General features: G+C 47.4%; 2 protein-coding genes across 2 annotated transcripts in view; one reads left to right on the top strand and one right to left on the bottom strand.

The window, feature by feature from the left end:
• srp9 (signal recognition particle 9) overlaps window positions 1-2,115 on the bottom strand; it is a 2,270-nt gene extending 155 nt beyond the window's left edge. The window contains exons 1-3 of the mRNA XM_068577299.1: window positions 1,941-2,115; window positions 1,750-1,818; window positions 1-651 (exon numbers count right to left, since the gene is read on the bottom strand). The exon at window positions 1-651 is cut by the window's left edge and continues 155 nt beyond it. Coding sequence (XP_068433400.1) covers window positions 532-651; window positions 1,750-1,818; window positions 1,941-2,012 — 261 coding nt within the window. The 5' untranslated portion in view covers window positions 2,013-2,115 and the 3' untranslated portion in view covers window positions 1-531. The remainder of the gene's footprint in view (window positions 652-1,749; window positions 1,819-1,940) is intronic.
• Window positions 2,116-4,574: 2,459 nt separating this feature from the next.
• The window catches only part of enah (ENAH actin regulator), a 111,048-nt gene continuing 95,909 nt past the window's right edge, over window positions 4,575-19,713 (top strand). The window contains exon 1 of the mRNA XM_068576621.1: window positions 4,575-4,930. Coding sequence (XP_068432722.1) covers window positions 4,926-4,930 — 5 coding nt within the window. The 5' untranslated portion in view covers window positions 4,575-4,925. The remainder of the gene's footprint in view (window positions 4,931-19,713) is intronic.

Genomic DNA, 19,713 nt, shown 5'->3' with positions numbered 1-19,713 from the left:
AAAGAAAACAATAGCTGTGCTGAAATTTAATCCGACAGAGCTACATAGATGTAAATAGAAAATGCATGCAATGTCTTCATTGCCCTGCCGTTCTGTCTTTAAAACTGAAATTAAAACACCAGCTCCTGTGAAAGGAAGAGCAAAATAAATTTAAGCTGCCCACACTGCAGCAGAGGAAGACTTTGTCCCTCACTGCCCGCCCAGCCCTCTCCTCTCTTCTCTCCACCTCTACATTTCCCAGCAGCCTCCACTGACCGTACGCTAAAGTAATACCATCAGGGATGAGATCACGATACCCGATGGGTAAAAAGGAAAGATCCTTGGATCTTTATGAAGAACATGTCATAAAAGGTCCAGAGAGAGTAAAATACAATATACGTGACGCCAACCGTATTAAAATCAGTGTCGGAAGCCACATCAACCGCACCATGTCTCTCGGCTCCCCGCTGCACTCAGATGGTACCGTGCGCTCAACAAAGTGTCCACTAAACTCAGTCTGCGTGCTCTGGAGGGCTGGAGCCGCAGAGCCGCTCAGTCCGTCTCCATGGACCCGCTGTGCGTCTCCTTGGACACCATGAGCCGCATCAGTTTCCCGTGGAGCTTCTCGATCTTCTTCACGTCCTGGGCCTGGTCCGTCTTGTACTGTAAACACTGTGGGGGACAACAATCTATGTGAGGGCAAGGGTTACATCCATCATATTAGAGTAAAGGAGAATGTACATGCGTAGGCCTAAAACAATGTTCTCCATTGAATTGCACTGTCAACAAATCTTAATGACCGACTTTGTGCAATATTTGTGTCAAACAAGTTGTTTACTAAAGTCAGTGTTTGAAATTAAGCCACTTTTGACCATTGGATTATTGTGAAGTCACTGCAGTAGAGCTAAGTGTCATGTTAAGGGGACATAAGATATTGTGCTATTGTGGTTGCATAAATGTAATTTGTGGTTATTTTAGATTGCTGCCTAAACACCTTGTTAATACAGGTGTGTGTGCAGGAGCGCCAACCAATTGTTCTAATCAAATTCTGTCAGGCTCGATAGTCAGGGTTATCATTTTAAACCATTTTGAGAATTTGGCAACGGATTCTTGGCCACAGACACTTTTTAAACATAAATGGAAAAGCACAGCAAAACATGCACCGCAGACTAAATACATTTTAAAAGTGTGTTTTGACTGCAGGGCGAAAAGATCGACTGACCCGTCAACATCACCAATGACAACATTCAACTGACAGAACCAGAGGATCCTGAGCGGATAACTAAAAAGTCTTGGGAGGCAAAGCACGCACATATGTACGACACAGAAGTCACATTTACATTAACAGGGTATACTTCTGCCACGAAAGTACCATTTCTATATCAATAAAACTCCCTGTTTTATATTGAATCTTAGAGGTGCACTTGTTTTTTCTTGGATACCTCCATGATGAAACAGTCTCACGTTGAGGCTGCCTCCTCTTTCCCACTCAGTTGCTGAACTAATCAGTCGTTATGGTGTTGGTCGACTACCATTTATCTAGTTGAGTTGTTTTATGCATCTTTTCCCCATACTGAATAACTTATTCCCAAGAACCTTGTGAGCACATCCCTGGTAAACAACACTTCATATGTTGCGTCTGTGCAGAAACACAAGTTGTCGAATGAAATCAACCAACACAGTTCGTCAACAGGAGCGTGAGTCGGGATGTGTCCGCCCGGTGTCACGTCGCATGCTCGGGACCACATGTTGTCAAACCACACAACTTACCACGGCATTGTCGGTCACTTTGATGCAGAGGTTGCCGTCGCAGTGTCTGTACTTGAGGACCACGCGGACCTAGGAACAAAAACAGCTTCACATCAAGACCAGCAGCTGACACAACCACGTCGCTATCGAGCTGCCCGGCTAGCGAGCTAGCCAGCTAGCATGCGAAGTTACTTATGTGAGCGTGTTCTCACCTTCATGGGGTCTGCCAGATACAGCTTCTCTGCTGCGCGGGCGAACTCCTCCCAAGTCTGAAAGTACGGCATGTTTATTTGTTTTTTTCGAACCAAGCAAAGTCACTATTAAACCGAAGAATCGGTCTGAATCGGTTGACCAGGATTGCTAACTTCAGAACACCACATCAGCACACAGAGGGCGAGCAACCAATCAGCGTGAAGGGACCGTGAAGTCAGAACTACTTCCGGGTTGCTGTTTCAAAACAAAAGCGCGTCAGGCATACGTTCTGAATGTTGCGTGTTTTTAATGTACTGCTGCTGTCAGTGGGTCGTAGTTATGTATCATGTGTTGAATCAGCAAGTTAGCTTTAAAGAGACGTAGCTACACAGTAACTGATGCCTCTCACTTTCACGCGTGTTCTCGACGGCCCCAGCCTTTGTTTTGACACGATCCCCCGCGCAGGACCGGAAGTAATCCTGTACCGACTCGTGTGATAATTTCAACATGTTACCTCCTAGTGGTTGCCCTGTAAATGTCTGAAAAAGGCCTTTCACAGCTCCACACACCCCGGTCCACACACCCCGGGACACGGCAGATTACTATGATATTATTTTAAATATTGTTATTGAACTGTTAAAAAAAACAGTTTAATATCATAACAAGTCATACAAAACTGCTCTCAAGTACAGTACAGTGCTCCCATTACTGTGTAATACCACAGGTCGCACACGAGATGGCGGACACAGTTGAGATATGTTTATGAGCTCCTCTCGACATTGATGCTCCATCATCAACCCCTCCACAGACCTGCGACCTCGGTATCATCCTCAACCACCTTCTGTTTCCAAAAATGTCCTGTTCGTTTGCTCCTTTGTCTTTCAATGTTTTATTCTGTTTGTAAATAGTCTCTGAGTATTCAGAAAAGCGCAATATCAAGTTAAAGTATCATTCTCATATAAAGAACTAAAGTGTTTATGTCAACATCTTTATTTAAACGTGTCCCTCTCTTCCTGAGCATTTCACAGAGAAAGTAGTGCGGCGGAGATGTAACTGCATTTCAGCGCGTTTAGATCACAATAACAGAGCCAGGGAGGAGTGGGCGTCATCTGACGGCTCGTTCATCATCAGCTGAGTCAGTTACAGCTGACACACACACACACACACACACACACACACACACACACACACACACACACACACACACACACACACACACACACACACACACACACGCACAGCGCATGACTTCTGCATCTATTACAGAGTAGTAAAAACAAAAGGAGTCAGCGCTATTAAAGTGCTCCATAAAGGGCTCCAGGTAACATTTTATTGAGTTGCCTCGACAGTGTTTTCCTTCATGAAGGCCCTTCCTAGTGAAACAGCTCTAATATCAACCTAAAAGTTAGCTGGTATTGTTTTGGTCAAATGCAGTTGTGCAGTGGTGTTACATAAAGGCAAAAGCTCAAATATGATCTTTTGTTTCAATTTTTTTTTTTTTTTAGATCATAATCCTCTTTTAAAAATTCAGAGAACGGGGAGCTTTCTTTTAAACATATTAGCAGTCGATGCATCTCCAGAGCGGCTTATAGAGAGCTTAGTGTGTCTCTTTGAGTTGTTTCTCTTATTGTGTGTCCGTCTTCATTGTGTCAGATACTGTTGAAATGTTTTCTAGGATTACTAGATTTTTTTTTTAATTCTTCACATTATTTTTTAAACTTAACATTAACATGCATATCCATCCATTATCTTAACCGCTTATCCTCATTAGGGTCGCGGGGCGCTGGAGCCGATCCCAGCCGTCCAGGGGTGAAGGCAGAGTTCACCTGGACAAGTCTCCAGTCCATCACAGGGCAGACATAGAGACAGACAACCACTCATGCTCACACTCACACCTACGGGACGTTTAGAGTCCAGTTAGCCTGAGCTGCATGTCTTTGGACTGTGGGAGGAAGCCGGAGAACCCGGCATGCATATGTATTATTATTATTCTCATTATTCTTATTATCCTTCTTCTTCTTCTTCTTCTTCTTCTTCTTCTTCTTCTTCTTCTTCTTCTTCTTCTTCTTCTTCTTCTTCTTCTTCTTCTTCTTCTTCTTGTTATTCGTATTATTCTTATTATTATTTGCGGTCCAGCTCAACATCACCGACACGCAGCAAGAGAGCCAACTCAGTTGTCAGGGGCAACCTGTACGTGCTACGTCCCACAAGTTGCGTCAAATGCCGCCTTCAAGTACAGTGGGAAAGAAAACACATGGATAAAAAAAGCGCACAACAAGAGTTTTTAAATAACTAAACGTTTAGATGAGCATTGTAGTATATGTCTTTGTTAAATAAATGAGCCCCAAATATATCACAGCTGCACGCTGTATAAATAATTCACAAATAATTACCAACTGTATTTGCTTCGCAGAGAGTATACAACTTTATTTTTGCACAAAGAAACATCCCGCTGGTCTACCCCTAGAATGTGTGGTTTTATCCAACCTGCCTCTTATAATTTACGAAGAGCTGTGGCGCTTGTACATGAGCTGTGACGCCCCCTCCCCACGCTGTGTGACCGTGGAACTTCAAAGTGTGAGCTTTCAGTGCGGCCGTGAACGCAGCACGTGTTGCAGCCAGCAGGCAGCGGCAGCAGACCGGCATCTGAGCCGCACAGCGCCGCCGCACAGCGCCAGAAAACGGCGAGAAACGCTGCGATTCTCCACTTTCTTCCAGCGACTCTTCACCACTAGCGCGGCCGCGGTGCTCTGGATCATGTAGGACTCGACTGTTTCCTTTCCGTCCTTTTTTTTTATAAATCACAATTTTCTTTTTTTTCCTTTTCTTTTTTTGTGTACTTTTTTATTTTTATTTTTTACCGGATAGCCTGCAAACTGTGAAGCGCCGTCGGCACCCTTCATCTGGTCGCCCGTAGCCTTGAACCGAGTGGTGAACTTTCCGTTCACCCCGTCCTTCATACCTGAGGAACTTTGTGATATATTTGGCCCGGCAACACTTTCGTCATGAGGTAAGAAAGCTTCGACGAATGGTCTTAAAAGGAGAAACCCTATCAGAGGAGATAACGAGATGAAAGTCGGGGAGTTGCGAGCAGCTCGTTAGCTAAACATGTTGCTGACATGTCGCAGACTGCAACGAGATGTTGGCTACACATGTTGCTGACATGTCGCAGCCTATAACAGCAGCGCGTGAGCGTCGTTACAGGGAAACACGCAGTACCGTCCGCTCCGCATGCATGTGTGCTGCTTGTGGACGTGCACGGCTCCGGAATGGCGCTCGCGCGGTCCTGCCGCTGTACTCCCACACTGCACGAGACGGATTCATCTCCGCTGGAGACGGGGCGCGTTCATTTCATGCCACATTATGAGGGACACGCACGCACGCGCGCGCAGGCTGTGTGTGTGTGGCTATGAGAAGAACACGTGCACTGACACTGTATGAGACATGACAGAGGTGTACTGGTGAGGGGGGGAAGAGAGGGAACCCCCTTACACCCAGGTGTGTGTGTGTGTGTGTGTGTGTGTGTGTGTGTGTGTGTGTGTGTGTGTGTGTGTGTGTGTGTGTGTGTGTGTGTGTGGCTATGAGAAGAACACGTGCACTGACACTGTATGAGACCTGTCAGAGGTACACTGGTAGGGGGGGGGGCAGAGGGAACCCCCTTACACCCAGGTGTGTGTTTGTGTGTGTCAGTCTTGAAGAGGTGTGTGTTACTGAGGTGTGTGTGTCATGGATGGAGACTTTGCTTTTCCTGGTGGATATGGTGTTGGTACCTTTGAAGAGCAAGCTGACCCCCAGCTGAGTGCACTGAAAGGCTGGAGGCAGCAGCTCAGTAATGACTTGAATTGATGATTGATATATCAATATATAATATAGTATTGACTTCACTTGACTTGTACGGCTCATTTTTATCGTCTTTGGAGTCAATAACATGTTTTTTTTGGGGTGGGGTGGCTCGGTTCTAAATCTCTGGAAACATTATTGTTGCACATTGGACGACAAAAACGCAATCAGATATACCACTCTGAGTTTATGTTGCTACCTTGGTGTCAAGGTCTAGAGATGTCCTGGTGTTAGAGAATAGAGATGTCCTGGTGTTAGAGAATAGAGATGTCCTGGTGTGTTAGAATAGAGATGTCCTGGTGTTAGAGAATAGAGATGTCCTGGTGTTAGAGAATAGAGATGTCCTGGTGTGTTAGAATAGAGATGTCCTGGTGTTAGAGAATAGAGATGTCCTGGTGTTAGAGAATAGAGATGTCCTGGTGTGTTAGAATAGAGATGTCCTGGTGTTAGAGAATAGAGATGTCCTGGTGTTAGAGAATAGAGATGTCCTGGTGTGTTAGAATAGAGATGTCCTGGTGTTAGAGAATAGAGATGTCCTGGTGTTAGAGAATAGAGATGTCCTGGTGTGTTAGAATAGAGATGTCCTGGTGTTAGAGAATAGAGATGTCCTGGTGTTAGAGAATAGAGATGTCCTGGTGTGTTAGAATAGAGATGTCCTGGTGTGTTAGAATAGAGATGTCCTGGTGTTAGAGAATAGAGATGTCCTGGTGTGTTAGAATAGAGATGTCCTGGTGTGTTAGAATAGAGATGTCCTGGTGTTAGAGAATAGAGATGTCCTGGTGTGTTAGAATAGAGATGTCCTGGTGTGTTAGAGAATAGAGATGTCCTGGTGTGTTAGAATAGAGATGTCCTGGTGTGTTAGAGAATAGAGATGTCCTGGTGTTAGAGAATAGAGATGTCCTGGTGTGTTAGAATAGAGATGTCCTGGTGTGTTAGAATAGAGATGTCCTGGTGTGTTAGAATAGAGATGTCCTGGTGTTAGAGAATAGAGATGTCCTGGTGTGTTAGAATAGAGATGTCCTGGTGTGTTAGAATAGAGATGTCCTGGTGTGTTAGAATAGAGATGTCCTGGTGTTAGAGAATAGAGATGTCCTGGTGTGTTAGAATAGAGATGTCCTGGTGTGTTAGAATAGAGATGTCCTGGTGTGTTAGAATAGAGATGTCCTGGTGTGTTAGAATAGAGATGTCCTGGTGTGTTAGAATAGAGATGTCCTGGTGTTAGAGAATAGAGATGTCCTGGTGTGTTAGAATAGAGATGTCCTGGTGTTAGAGAATAGAGATGTCCTGGTATGAGAGAAAGCTAACCACTGCACCCGCCCCCCTGTTTCAGGAATGTATCCAGAAAAAACATGTATCCGAGGTTGCTGATGAGGCTGTTGTTTTTGTTGTTGGTTGAATCCGCTCGACATGTCCAACACGGCACAGCAGCTTTTGTAAAGATTCTCTGCAGGGGAAATGTCCAAAACAGCTTCTCTGGAAGTGTTGGCTTGTCCCGTGTCCAATCAGACTGTTTGTGTGTATGAAGGAGTGTGTATGAAGACATGCAGGGTGAGATGCTGCCGGCCCCTGAAGAAAGCCCCTAATTGAATCCAGCTGTTGGATCTCTCGTAGGCCAAACTGCGGTTAACAATAGCTTGAGTTGTTTCAAAGAGCCACATGTTGTGTCCATGTCCCAGAATGGAAACCACAAACTTTTCATCGCTCTCATTTTCTCCCCCCCATTTCCCATATTTATGTTTTTGTTTCAACAACATACTCGTATGTGTTCATGAAGCATATGTCTCCTTGAACTGGGTCAGCGTCGAGATCGGATTGGCCCGCCCCCGACAGCAGCGGAGACGCCAGTGCTGTTTGTTTACGAGAGCTTTTTCAGCGCAAGTCTTCTTTCATTAAACGGGAGACAGGAGTGTCCTGGGGAGGTGTGTGTGTGTGTGTGTGTGTGTGTGTGTGTGTGTGTGTGTGTGTGTGTGTGTGTGTGTGTGTGTGTGTGTGTGTGTGTGTGTGTGTGTGTGTGTGTGTGTGTGTGGCGGGCCCAGCTGCTCAGAGCTGACTCATGCAGGACACTTGTGGCTGTGTGTTTGTGGGCCATGAGCTTGTAGCTACAGGGGCAACCATTATGGTGCGTTCACACCGAACACGTCCCAAAAAATTTCAATGCAAGAAAAAGTTTGTTCACACCAAAAGCAACATGACTTATCGCACCGCCACAAAGGGGGCGTGGCTTATCTCAGCCGCTTCTCGAGGGAAAATTGACCAATCTTTTCAGTTATAGACTAAAGATGAAATAACCACTAGATCTGCTTTATATTTGTTGTGGAAGTCACAAAAACTTGTGAACATCACCTCCATGGTGTCTGGGTTCATGATCGTATCCTAGTCCCACAACAGCCTGGATGAAGCTATCAGCTCCTTCTGGAGGACTAATGAAAAGTGAAGCCAAAGCGGAGGTGTCTTTTCCCACTGACCACCAGGGGGCGACTCCTCTGGTTGTATAGAAGTCTATGCTTCATGTGTTAAAGCTGCATTCTCTCTCCTGACCACCAGGGGGCGACTCCTCTGGTTGTATAGAAGTCTATGCTTCATGTGTTAAAGCTGCATTCTCTCTCCTGACCACAAGGGGGCGACTCCTCTGGTTGTATAGAAGTCTATGCTTCATGTGTTAAAGCTGCATTCTCTCTCCTGACCACCAGGGGGCGACTCCTCTGGTTGTATAGAAGTCTATGCTTCATGTGTTAAAGCTGCATTCTCTCTCCTGACCACCAGGGGGCGACTCCTCTGGTTGTATAGAAGTCTATGCTTCATGTGTTAAAGCTGCATTCTCTCTCCTGACCACCAGGGGGCGACTCCTCTGGTTGTATAGAAGTCTATGCTTCATGTGTTAAAGCTGCATTCTCTCTCCTGACCACCAGGGTCGACTCCTCTGGTTGTATAGAAGTCTATGCTTCATGTGTTAAAGCTGCATTCTCTCTCCTGACCACCAGGGGGCGACTCCTCTGGTTGTATAGAAGTCTATGCTTCATGTGTTAAAGCTGCATTCTCTCTCCTGACCACAAGGGGGCGACTCCTCTGGTTGTATAGAAGTCTATGCTTCATGTGTTAAAGCTGCATTCTCTCTCCTGACCACCAGGGGGCGACTCCTCTGGTTGTATAGAAGTCTATATAAGTGACTCTACTTCTCTCTTGATGTATTCCCTCAGTAAACATTGTAAACATGAGTTTATGTCTCAATCTCTAGTTTCTAGTCTTCTTCTATACAGCACGATTATTTTTTCGATTAATCGGATAAAAAAATAATCATTTTAAAGCATTAATTTGCAACCTTTTATTACAAAAACAGAACTGACAGTGCAAATTAACGGTGCAAAAAATCTTAACAATAAAGAATTTATAAAAAATAAAGAAATACAAATCAGAAAACGTAACAGGATTTGTTTGAACTTCAGAACTTGTTCTCCACAGACACACACACTCACACACATGCACAGACACACACACACACACACACACACACACACACACACACACACACACACACACTCAAACACGTGCACAGACACACATTTACAGACACACACTCTCACATACACACAGACGTACACACTCAGAACTTGGAGAACAAGAGACGATATTCCAGAAGTAATCACTCAATGTATCAACAGATAACTTACAGACTGCACTTTACCTAAACAAAGCTTGTTCGTTAGATATGGAACTACAAATCCCAGCTGCATGAAGCCTCATTATATCAGACTGTTGAACTGAGATTCAACAGTCTAAGGAGATGTTTACTTGTTGCTTCTCTTGAAGCCTCCGCGGTATTTTAAAACAAAGACGTTATCTAACCCAACAGCTCAAACACGGGGAATGAAGGACTAGCTAGCGAGCTAACGACAACGGTTAGCCGAGCTGCTAAGTTATTGTACACGCAACGCGACTATGCAGACTTCCTGTCTGCTGCGCTGCACGCTCCACTGAACTGTTTTGTTCAATACTCAAACATCTCCGCGACTTATTGAGCGGCGTAATAATTACGCGACACAACGAATCAATAATGAAATTCGTTGCCAACTTTTTTCATGATCGATTTTTATCGATTTTATCGATTTGTTGTTGCAGCCCTATCTTTGACCGTCAACTCTTACACAGAATGTATTCAATTCATAGTTGTAACAATTTTCATTTTCATTTTCTTCACTTCTGGTTCCATAAAACCAAGATGCCGACGGCAGAATACTGAACTTGAGGCTTCATAAAACCTCAGTCCACAAACCAGTGGGTGACGTCACGGGGACTGTGTCCACTTGTTCAACATAGACTATTAGTTCAGAGTCATTACCCATTTCCACGCAGCCGACTTGGTGTCATGAGTTCACGTCACCCTCTCTAATTCTCCATTGTTCACTCTAATTTCCTGGAAGTCAATAAATTTCCCCCGGCTCCGCTAGTCAATGTCGTTGTGCCCTTGAGCAAGACACTTAACCCCAAATTGATCGCCGTTGCTGTGTCTACAGTGTATAGAGCCAACATGTAAGTCGCTTTGGATTAAAGCGTCAGCTAAATGACATGTCTAGGGACAGCTGACTGAACAATGAGAGCTGAGAGAAGCTTGTCACAGATGACTTTTTCAGGGTCGTCACTGAGTCAGACGTCATTGCTTTGCTCTGCTGACACACCAGCGACAATAGTTCTGTCTGGCAGGCGGGAGACGGGCGTCGAGTTGGTTTCGGCCACCAGGAGCTTCCAAGCTCTTAAAATAGCCCATATAACTGTCCAATAACTGCAAAGTGGCGCTTGCCGCCCGCAGGCCTCCAGTCAGGAATAGAGACGGAGTTGTGTGAGCTTGTGTTGCTCCACCACTGGAGCTCGAGCAGACACACACCCAGCATGTGTAACGCACATCGACGGCATCCCCCGGATGTGCTGATCACGAGGATGAAGGAAAAAAACCAAAAACTCTGTGTCTGCCCCCCCCCCCCCCCGCGCTGCATTCAAGCAGCAGTTAAACGCGAAAGCCGAAAATAATAAAAATAATTAGAGAAGTAATTGTCCTTCACGTTGGCATTGAGCCGAGGTGGATCTAAGTGAACCTCCTCCTATTGAGGTGTCTCCAGTTTAGAGCCTTCAGTGTCGGAGCCTGTTGGACCGGCTGCCCGTTGGAAAGTGTTCACACGCTGGAATACACAAGTGTTTTGAAATACTCCTTATTCTCACCATGAGAATCGTTTCCCATAGTTCCCAGGTAAAGGCCTCCCGGCCCCAGCAGGGTGTCTCAGACACTTCCACTACAGTCTTGGTTGTGAAGGCCACACGTGTTGGGATGAAGGAATCCTAACTTTCTTTGCACGATGCGATTTAAAAGCTGACATGAGTGTAGACATTAGTGTTGGATGGTCACAATGAGGACAAGTTGTTTCTCTGTGAGAAGAGACATGGGACTCCTTCACAGTAGCATGGTTTTTGAAGGTAAAATGTTTCATTTAATATGTTCGGTGCAAACATTGACAAAGATCCTGCCCACAACGCACCTTTCAGTAGCTCTCTTTCAGGTGAAAGCAGCAGCCCTGGTGCTGTCGCTGTGCGGCTCCTCTGCTCGGCAGCCCTCTTCCTGTCGAGGCCCAGCGGGCTGCGCTTTCACCCTGACCGATAAGGTCAAGGATACCTGGCACGCCAGCACATTCCTGAACCACGAGGGCGAGCCCGCGGTGGTCGGTTCGCTTCCCTGTGTCGGGCCGCACGTAGCGCTGATGTCTGCATATCTGGGGGTTGATAAGCGGCGTCGGCGGGTGATGGCGCCTGTGAAGCATCACGGTGACGAGCCCTGACAACCGCTGGAAGGCTTGCTTTCTCCAGGGCCGCTGCGGCGTCCCGCCAAAGATGACTGGCAGGAGCCGGGGGAACTTTTTTTATTTGTTTTCATCTGTAACTGCTACACAGGAAGCATCCGCTTGTGTGGTCACTCAGAGGTTTAACGTGCAGCATCTGAACGAGGTGGTAATGATGTCCGCCGCAAATGAGACTGAATTCAACCCGGACATCGATCCACAAAACTTGAGACGCAGTCGCTATCGAGTCCAGACAGAGGCTGAGGCGCGAAGGCCGGGTCAGCTGAGTCACGGTCCAGCTCCTCTTTGCGCCAGACGAACAGATCATGTTGCTGAGTCTTTAGAAGAAGGCCACGTCAGCGACAGGCCGCACACAAAGCTGCTTCTCAGTCGCTCTCAATCGTCTTTGTCCAAGATTCACTCAGTGGCCGCGCTGGCTCTGTCCTGCGGTGTGATGGTGAATCAGTGGAAGCAGCAGAGAGCTGCAGTCCGCTCTGCTGCTCCTCTCGGGTCACACCGGCCGTCGAGAGCTAATGAAGCCTTCCTGAGGCCGAGACACGGCCAAGACATGAAGGGAGGCAGATGCAGCGGTATTCACGCTTAAACACTAAACCACAAAGATTAACAAAGAACTTCTTTTGTTGCGTTTTAGTTTTTTTTAAGTGCTGATGACCAGCCAACCTCAATTTATTGAACTTTCCAACATTACTTCCATACACAGTACCGGCCAGTGTTATGCCTCATTCTATACCTCATCAAACTTCCAGTGACGTTTATGAACTATGTCTTTGATTAACCTATTATTATGATTATGATTATTATCATCATTTATGTTCATGCGGATAAATATGTTTAAAAAACAAACTAATTCCTTGTCTTCCAATGCTCTTTCACTACAGATTAAGGATTAGGATTACTGATGTTACTGACTGCCACACTTCATTCAAACTACTTCTTTCTATCTTAAATACACATCTGAAGTATCCTCAACTGTCATGGCCTAAGAACCGGTTATGACAATTACCATCATTTCTATTCCATTTATTGACCATAATCTGGAAGGATGTATGCAACTAAAGACCTGGTGGAGCGAGAGCGTCAGCCTCGGGCTCCCTGAGCCGCAGCCTCTCGGCTCTTTCCAACACATTTGAAGGTGGATTGAGCAAAACAATGTGACTCATGATGGGAGGAGGACGTCCTTGTGCTCCACTGGTTTTCCTCGTTTGAAGTTTTTGGGAAGATTCCAATCGCGTCTGGCTCCCCGCCATCATCTGCTCCTCGCTTCCTTATCTCCCTCGCTCCCTCTCTCCTTCACGTGCAGCCTCTGGCCTCCAATCTCCTAATCCTGCTCTCTCTTGGCCCCTCCCCATCTGCTCCAGACGGGTCCATTTGACGGGCTTCTCTCTCCCGACAGCTCTTTTTGCCTCGTTTCTGTCCGTTTCCCTTGAACGAGCCTCAGCCCTGGCGTCTCGCGTTTCAGCTGCTCGCTGCTGAGCAGATGTCAACCCGAGGAGGAAGTATCCTCTCGGGACGCAGCCTCTATGGAAGCAGCCTCTCAGGAAGCAGCCTCTCAGGAAGCAGCCTCTCCGGAAGCAGCCTCTATGGAAGCAGCCTCTCAGGAAGCAGCCTCTATAGAAGCAGCCTCTATGGAAGCAGCCTCTCAGGAAGCAGCCTCTATAGACGCAGCCTCTATGGAAGCAGCCTCTGTGGAAGCAGCCTCTATGGAAGCAGCCTCTCAGGAAGCAGCCTCTCAGGAAGCAGCCTCTATGGAAGCAGCCTCTCAGGAAGCAGCCTCTATAGAAGCAGCCTCTATGGAAGCAGCCTCTATGGAAGCAGCCTCTATGGAAGCAGCCTCTATAGAAGCAGCCTCTATGGAAGCAGCCTCTATGGAAGCAGCCTCTATGGAAGCAGCCTCTATAGAAGCAGCCTCTATGGAAGCAGCCTCTCAGGAAGCAGCCTCTATAGACGCAGCCTCTATGGAAGCAGCCTCTGTGGAAGCAGCCTCTATGGAAGCAGCCTCTCAGGAAGCAGCCTCTCAGGAAGCAGCCTCTATGGAAGCAGCCTCTCAGGAAGCAGCCTCTATAGAAGCAGCCTCTATGGAAGCAGCCTCTATGGAAGCAGCCTCTATGGAAGCAGCCTCTATAGAAGCAGCCTCTATGGAAGCAGCCTCTATGGAAGCAGCCTCTATGGAAGCAGCCTCTATGGAAGCAGCCTCTATGGAAGCAGCCTCTATGGAAGCAGCCTCTTTGGACGCAGCCTCTATGGAAGCAGCCTCTATGGAAGCAGCCTCTATGGACGCAGCCTTTATAGAAGCAGCCTCTATAGAAGCAGCCTCTGTGGAAGCAGCCTCTGTGGACGCAGCCTCTGTGGAAGCAGCCTCTATGGACGCAGCCTCTATGGACGCAGCCTCTATGGACGCAGCCTCTATGGACGCAGCCTTTATAGAAGCAGCCTTTATAGAAGCAGCCTCTGTGGAAGCAGCCTCTGTGGAAGCAGCCTCTATAGAAGCAGCCTCTATGGAAGCAGCCTCTATGGACGCAGCCTTTATAGAAGCAGCCTCTATAGAAGCAGCCTCTGTGGAAGCAGCCTCTGTGGAAGCAGCCTCTATGGAAGCAGCCTCTATGGAAGCAGCCTCTATGGAAGCAGCCTTTATAGAAGCAGCCTTTATAGAAGCAGCCTCTATGGAAGCAGCCTCTATGGAAGCAGCCTCTATGGAAGCAGCCTCTATGGAAGCAGTCTCTATGGAAGCAGCCTCTATGGAAGCAGCCTCTATGGAAGCAGTCTCTATGGAAGCAGCCTCTATGGAAGCAGCCTCTATGGAAGCAGCCTCTATGGAAGCAGTCTCTATGGAAGCAGCCTCTATGGAAGCAGTCTCTATGGAAGCAGCCTCTATGGAAGCAGCCTCTATGGAAGCAGCCTCTATGGAAGCAGCCTCTATGGAAGCAGCCTTTATAGAAGCAGCCTCTATAGAAGCAGCCTCTGTGGAAGCAGCCTCTATAGAAGCAGCCTCTGTGGAAGCAGCCTCTGTGGAAGCAGCCTCTATGGAAGCAGCCTCTATGGAAGCAGCCTCTATGGAAGCAGCCTTTATAGAAGCAGCCTCTATAGAAGCAGCCTCTGTGGAAGCAGCCTCTATAGAAGCAGCCTCTATAGAAGCAGCCTCTGTGGAAGCAGCCTCTATGGAAGCAGCCTCTATGGAAGCAGCCTCTATGGAAGCAGCCTCTCAGGAGCTGACTCACTGCGGGAAACACTAGACTTTGAGCTGCGGGTGCACGAGCAGCGGTCGCGGCACTGCAGTCAGAATAAGTCCAGATCTAAGTATATATTCTACCTTGTTACGCGGTCAAGACGAAGTGCTGCTGAAGGTTTAGTGCCTTGCTCAAGGGAGTCCCAACAGAGCTGCAGAAGGAGCTTTAATCTCTGAAGTGTGTCAGTGATTAAACCAGCAAAACCTGTGTGTGTGAGTGTGTGTGTGTGTGTGTGTACTTTCATGTCTAGATTTACTTCAGCGTTTTTTAAAGACTTAATTTACTTTGTGTAATGCCTCATGAGATATAATGAAATAGTTTAGTTCTTGTCCAGACGTGGGAGGAAGTTACAGGAGAAAACATGAAGGCATGAGACAGCAGGAAACGTCATGTGACCTGCGGCCTAATTAAGTCTTAAGTGTCTTAATTTAAATCTTAAGTGGTTTTAACATGACATGGCAATGTGTGGAAACACTGTGTGTTCACATATTTCCAGGAAAAGCAGATCTAGACGAGGCATAAATCTGCATGTATATTATAATTAACACTGAGCAAAGTTTAATAAAATGAACTGATTAATCCTGATTAATCTCATTATGTGCCAAATTCAATATGAAGTAAAAACTAGTGTATTGCAGCTTTTATTTGCAATGCCATCAGAACAATATAACAGCACTCTGGAGCAACAACAAGTTAACATACATACATATATAGTTTATACATCAGCTTTCTTTTGAACAGGTACTGTTCAGTAGTAAGGGTCCCTGTGAGGTACAAACCACTCCTTCTTTGGTCCATGTTCAGTAGTAAGGGTCCCTGTGAGGGACAAACCACTCCTTCTTTGGTCCATGTTCAGTAGTAAGGGTCCCTGTGAGGGACAAACCACTCCTTCTTTGGTCCATGTTCAGTAGTAAGGGTCCCTGTGAGGGACAAACCACTCCTTCTTTGGTCCATGTTCAGTAGTAAGGGTCCCTGTGAGGGACAAACCACTCCTTCTTTGGTCCATGTTCAGTCTGTTTCTTACCTTAAAGATGTTAAAGACCAGCAGTTGATTCACTTTATACAAAAGCAATAAGTGCTTTTCATGTTTTCAGTTCAGTTTTCTTCCTCGTTGGTAAAAGTCTGTGTTGTCTTGAACAAGTGACCTGACGTCTGGTTGAAGAGGTGGAGGTGTGAAGATGCTGACAGGTATCAGCAGCAGCTTTGAGCATTAATGTTCAGTCCAGACGCTGAGCTGCAGCGAGGCTGCTGGTAGACTGAGCGCCTGAGAAGCTTTGAGAGGCGACTCAGCGACTCGCAGCAGCTGAGAACAGAAACTACAGAACAATATGAGCTTTCACGTCTGACTCAAGTCAGCTAATCGACTGGTGATGCAACGAGAGCGAGTGTGCGCACCTTAATTAATTGCCTTCAAAGTAAAAGCCTCAAAACAAAAAACAAATGCAGTTAACGCATAATGAAATAATTAACGTTGTGAATGGATTGAAAAGTTAACGCGATATTAACGCGTTAACTTGCCAGCCCTAATAATAATAGTATCTCAATAATATAAATAACTGTGGAAACCAGCCGTCACATGCACATCATGGTTCAAATACTGACATCCGTGGTAAATGCATTAAACCGGCCCAGACAAAGCTGACGGGGAGACTAGAGACAAACTGGGTGATGCTCGTGGATGGGCTTTCTAAATAAAGTGTTAATACACATCATCTGGAACATTCAAAATACATCTCTGGAAAGGAGATTAATGTGATCATATGACCCTAACACATTAAAAAGAACATTGAACCGTGGAGCTGAGCCGAGTTCCTCATGTCCCTGAGTCACTTCTGTAATGTAATGGGACTAATTGACTAGTATACAGAGTAATCTAATGCATGGATATCAGAGGGCAGGTGTGTTTAGTCTCTCGTCAGTGCTCCCTGTGGTATGAACATGTCACGTCAGTCTCGGTGTTTTGTACGAGTATGTTGAGCTAATAAAGATAGCCGAAGTCAAGACGATCTCCGAAAGTTATTCCACACGTAACACTACAACTTCCACGGCAAGAAGAGAAGGTGTGATCTCCGTTTAGCAGCAGCGTCTCACGCGCTCACTGGTTTGTGTTTTCACATCGCAACTATGGCTCCACGGGTGCTAATAGTGCAACGTCGCCTTATAGAAGCTCTGATTGTCTTGAGCCACTTGTTTACTGCCTCTGGAGCAGTGAAGTGTTCACTAGAGAGGGAACAGCTGAGCGCCACGCTCTGTCTGCAGGCCACGGACAGGACCAGCTCCTCTGCTCCGACATGTGCTCCTCTGCTCCTTCATCTGCTCCTCCATGTGCTCCTCTGCTCCTTCATCTGCTCCTCCATGTGCTCCTCTGCTCCTTCATGTGCTCCTCTGCTCCTTCATGTGCTCCTCTGCTCCTTCATGTGCTCCTCTGCTCCTTCATGTGCTCCTCTGCTCCGACATGTGCTCCTCTGCTCCTTCATCTGCTCCGACATGTGCTCCTCTGCTCCTTCATCTACTCCTCCATGTGCTCCTCTGCTCCTCCATGTGCTCTTCTGCTCCTTCATCTGCTCCTCCATGTGCTCCTCTGCTCCTCCATGTGCTCCTCTGCTCCTCCATGTGCTCCTCTGCTCCTTCATCTGCTCTTCCATGTGCTCCTCTGCTCCTTCATGTGCTCCTCTGCTCCTTCATGTGCTCCTCTGCTCCTTCATGTGCTCCTCTGCTCCTCCATGTGCTCCTCTGCTCCTTCATCTGCTCCTCCATGTGCTCCTCTACTCCTCCATGTGCTCCTCTGCTCCTCTGCTCCTTCATCTGCTCCTCCATGTGCTCCTCTGCTCCTCCATCTGCTCCTCCATGTGCTCCTCTGTTCCTTCATCTGCTCCTTCATGTGTTCCTCTGCTCCTTCCTGTGTTCCTCTGCTCCTCCATGTGCTCCTCTGCACCTCCATGTGCTCCTCTGCTCCTTCATCTGCTCCTCCATGTGCTCCTCTGCACCTCCATGTGCTCCTCTGCTCCTTCATCTGCTCCTCCATGTGCTCCTCTGCTCCTCCATGTGCTCCTCTGCTCCTCCATGTGCTCATCTGCTCCTTCATCTGCTCCTCCATGTGCTCCTCTGCTCCTCCATGTGCTCCTCTGCTCCTTCATCTGCTCCTTCATGTGTTCCTCTGCTCCTTCATCTGCTCCTCCATGTGCTCCTCTGCTCCTCCATCTGCTCCTCTGCTCCTCCATGTGCTCATCTGCTCCTTCATCTGCTCCTCCATGTGCTCCTCTGCTCCTCCATCTGCTCCTCTGCTCCTTCATCTGCTCCTCCATGTGCTCCTCTGCTCCTCCATGTGCTCCTCTGCTCCTTCATCTGCTCCTCTGCTCCTCCATCTGCTCCTCTGCTCCTCCATGTGCTCCTCTGCTCCTTCATGTGTTCCTCTGCTCCTTCATCTGCTCCTCTGCTCCTCCATGTGCTCCTCTGCTCCTTCATGTGTTCCTCTGCTCCTTCATCTGCTCCTTCATGTGTTCCTCTGCTCCTTCCTGTGTTCCTCTGCTCCTTCCTGTGTTCCTCTGCTCCTTCATGTGTTCCTCTGCTCCTCTATGTGCTCCTCTGCTCCTTCATCTGCTCCTTCATGTGTTCCTCTGCTCCTTCATCTGCTCCTCCATGTGCTCCTCTGCTCCTCCATCTGCTCCTCTGCTCCTCCATCTGCTCCTCTGCTCCTCCATGTGCTCCTCTGCTCCTTCATGTGTTCCTCTGCTCCTTCATCTGCTCCTTCATGTGTTCCTCTGCTCCTTCCTGTGTTCCTCTGCTCCTTCCTGTGTTCCTCTGCTCCTTCATGTGTTCCTCTGCTCCTCCATGTGCTCCTCTGCTCCTTCATCTGCTCCTTCATGTGTTCCTCTGCTCCTTCCTGTGTTCCTCTGCTCCTCCATGTGTTCCTCTGCTCCTCCATGTGCTCCTCTGCTCCTCCATGTGCTCCTCCATGTGCTCCTCTGCTCCTTCATCTGCTCCTTCCTGTGTTCCTCTGCTCCTCCATGTGTTCCTCTGCTCCTCCATGTGCTCCTCTGCTCCTCCATGTGCTCCTCTGCTCCTCCATGTGCTCCTCTGCTCCTTTATCTGCTCCTTCATCTGCTCCTTCATGTGTTCATCTGCTCCTTCATGTGTCATGTGTTCCCCTGCTCCTTCATGTATTCATCTGTTCCTCTGTGAAGAGGTGAGGAGGTGTTCAGCTCACGTTCCAGCTTGTAGTCCTATGAGACGGAGACAGACATGCCAAACAGAGCTGAAGGGACAAACTGGTCTTCACCAGGTCTCTCTCTCTCTCTCTCTCTCTCTCTCTCTCTCTCTCTCTCTCTCTCTCTCTCTCTCTCTCTCTCTCTCTCTCTCTCTCTCTCTCTCTCTCTCTCTCTCTCTCTCACACACACACACATACACAGAGGCCTACCTAGTTACATGTTCGTGCCATGCTGCAGCCCCCTCCCCCCCCACACACACACACTTTTTAAATGGCAAGGTCTCACCGGCCTCCTCAATGACTGCGAACCCGACAAACCTCTCCAGCTTGGTTCCCGTGGACAAAGTGCGCTGGCAGGGAGCCATCACATGAACACATGAACACACATGAAAACACATGAACTCTCTTGTCAGCTGAGCTCAGCGGCCGAGAGGAGTTTTCATCCTCAACCTGTCAGAAGAGAGTTGATGTGACCAGAACAATGAGAGCAAAAGGTGGAAAAGGGAGGGTTTCTAATTACTGTGTGTGTGTGTGTGTGTGTGTGTGTTGAATAATTCATCTTGGCTGGGTGAGGCCTCAGCGTGTAACAGCAGCTCCGTGTTGGCGTTCATCTTCAGTGCATTTCTTTGATCGCTTTAGGTTTGTGACGCAGCATTTCAAATGATTGACTTCTTCTGAG

This window comes from Clinocottus analis, unplaced genomic scaffold (genome assembly GCF_023055335.1).
Source record: "Clinocottus analis isolate CAN_PGR_092001 unplaced genomic scaffold, fCliAna1.0.p SCAF_15, whole genome shotgun sequence".
Classification (NCBI taxonomy): domain Eukaryota; kingdom Metazoa; phylum Chordata; class Actinopteri; order Perciformes; family Cottidae; genus Clinocottus; species Clinocottus analis.
Note: the sequence above shows the minus strand (reverse complement) of the source record. Positions and strands in the feature narration are given on the sequence as shown.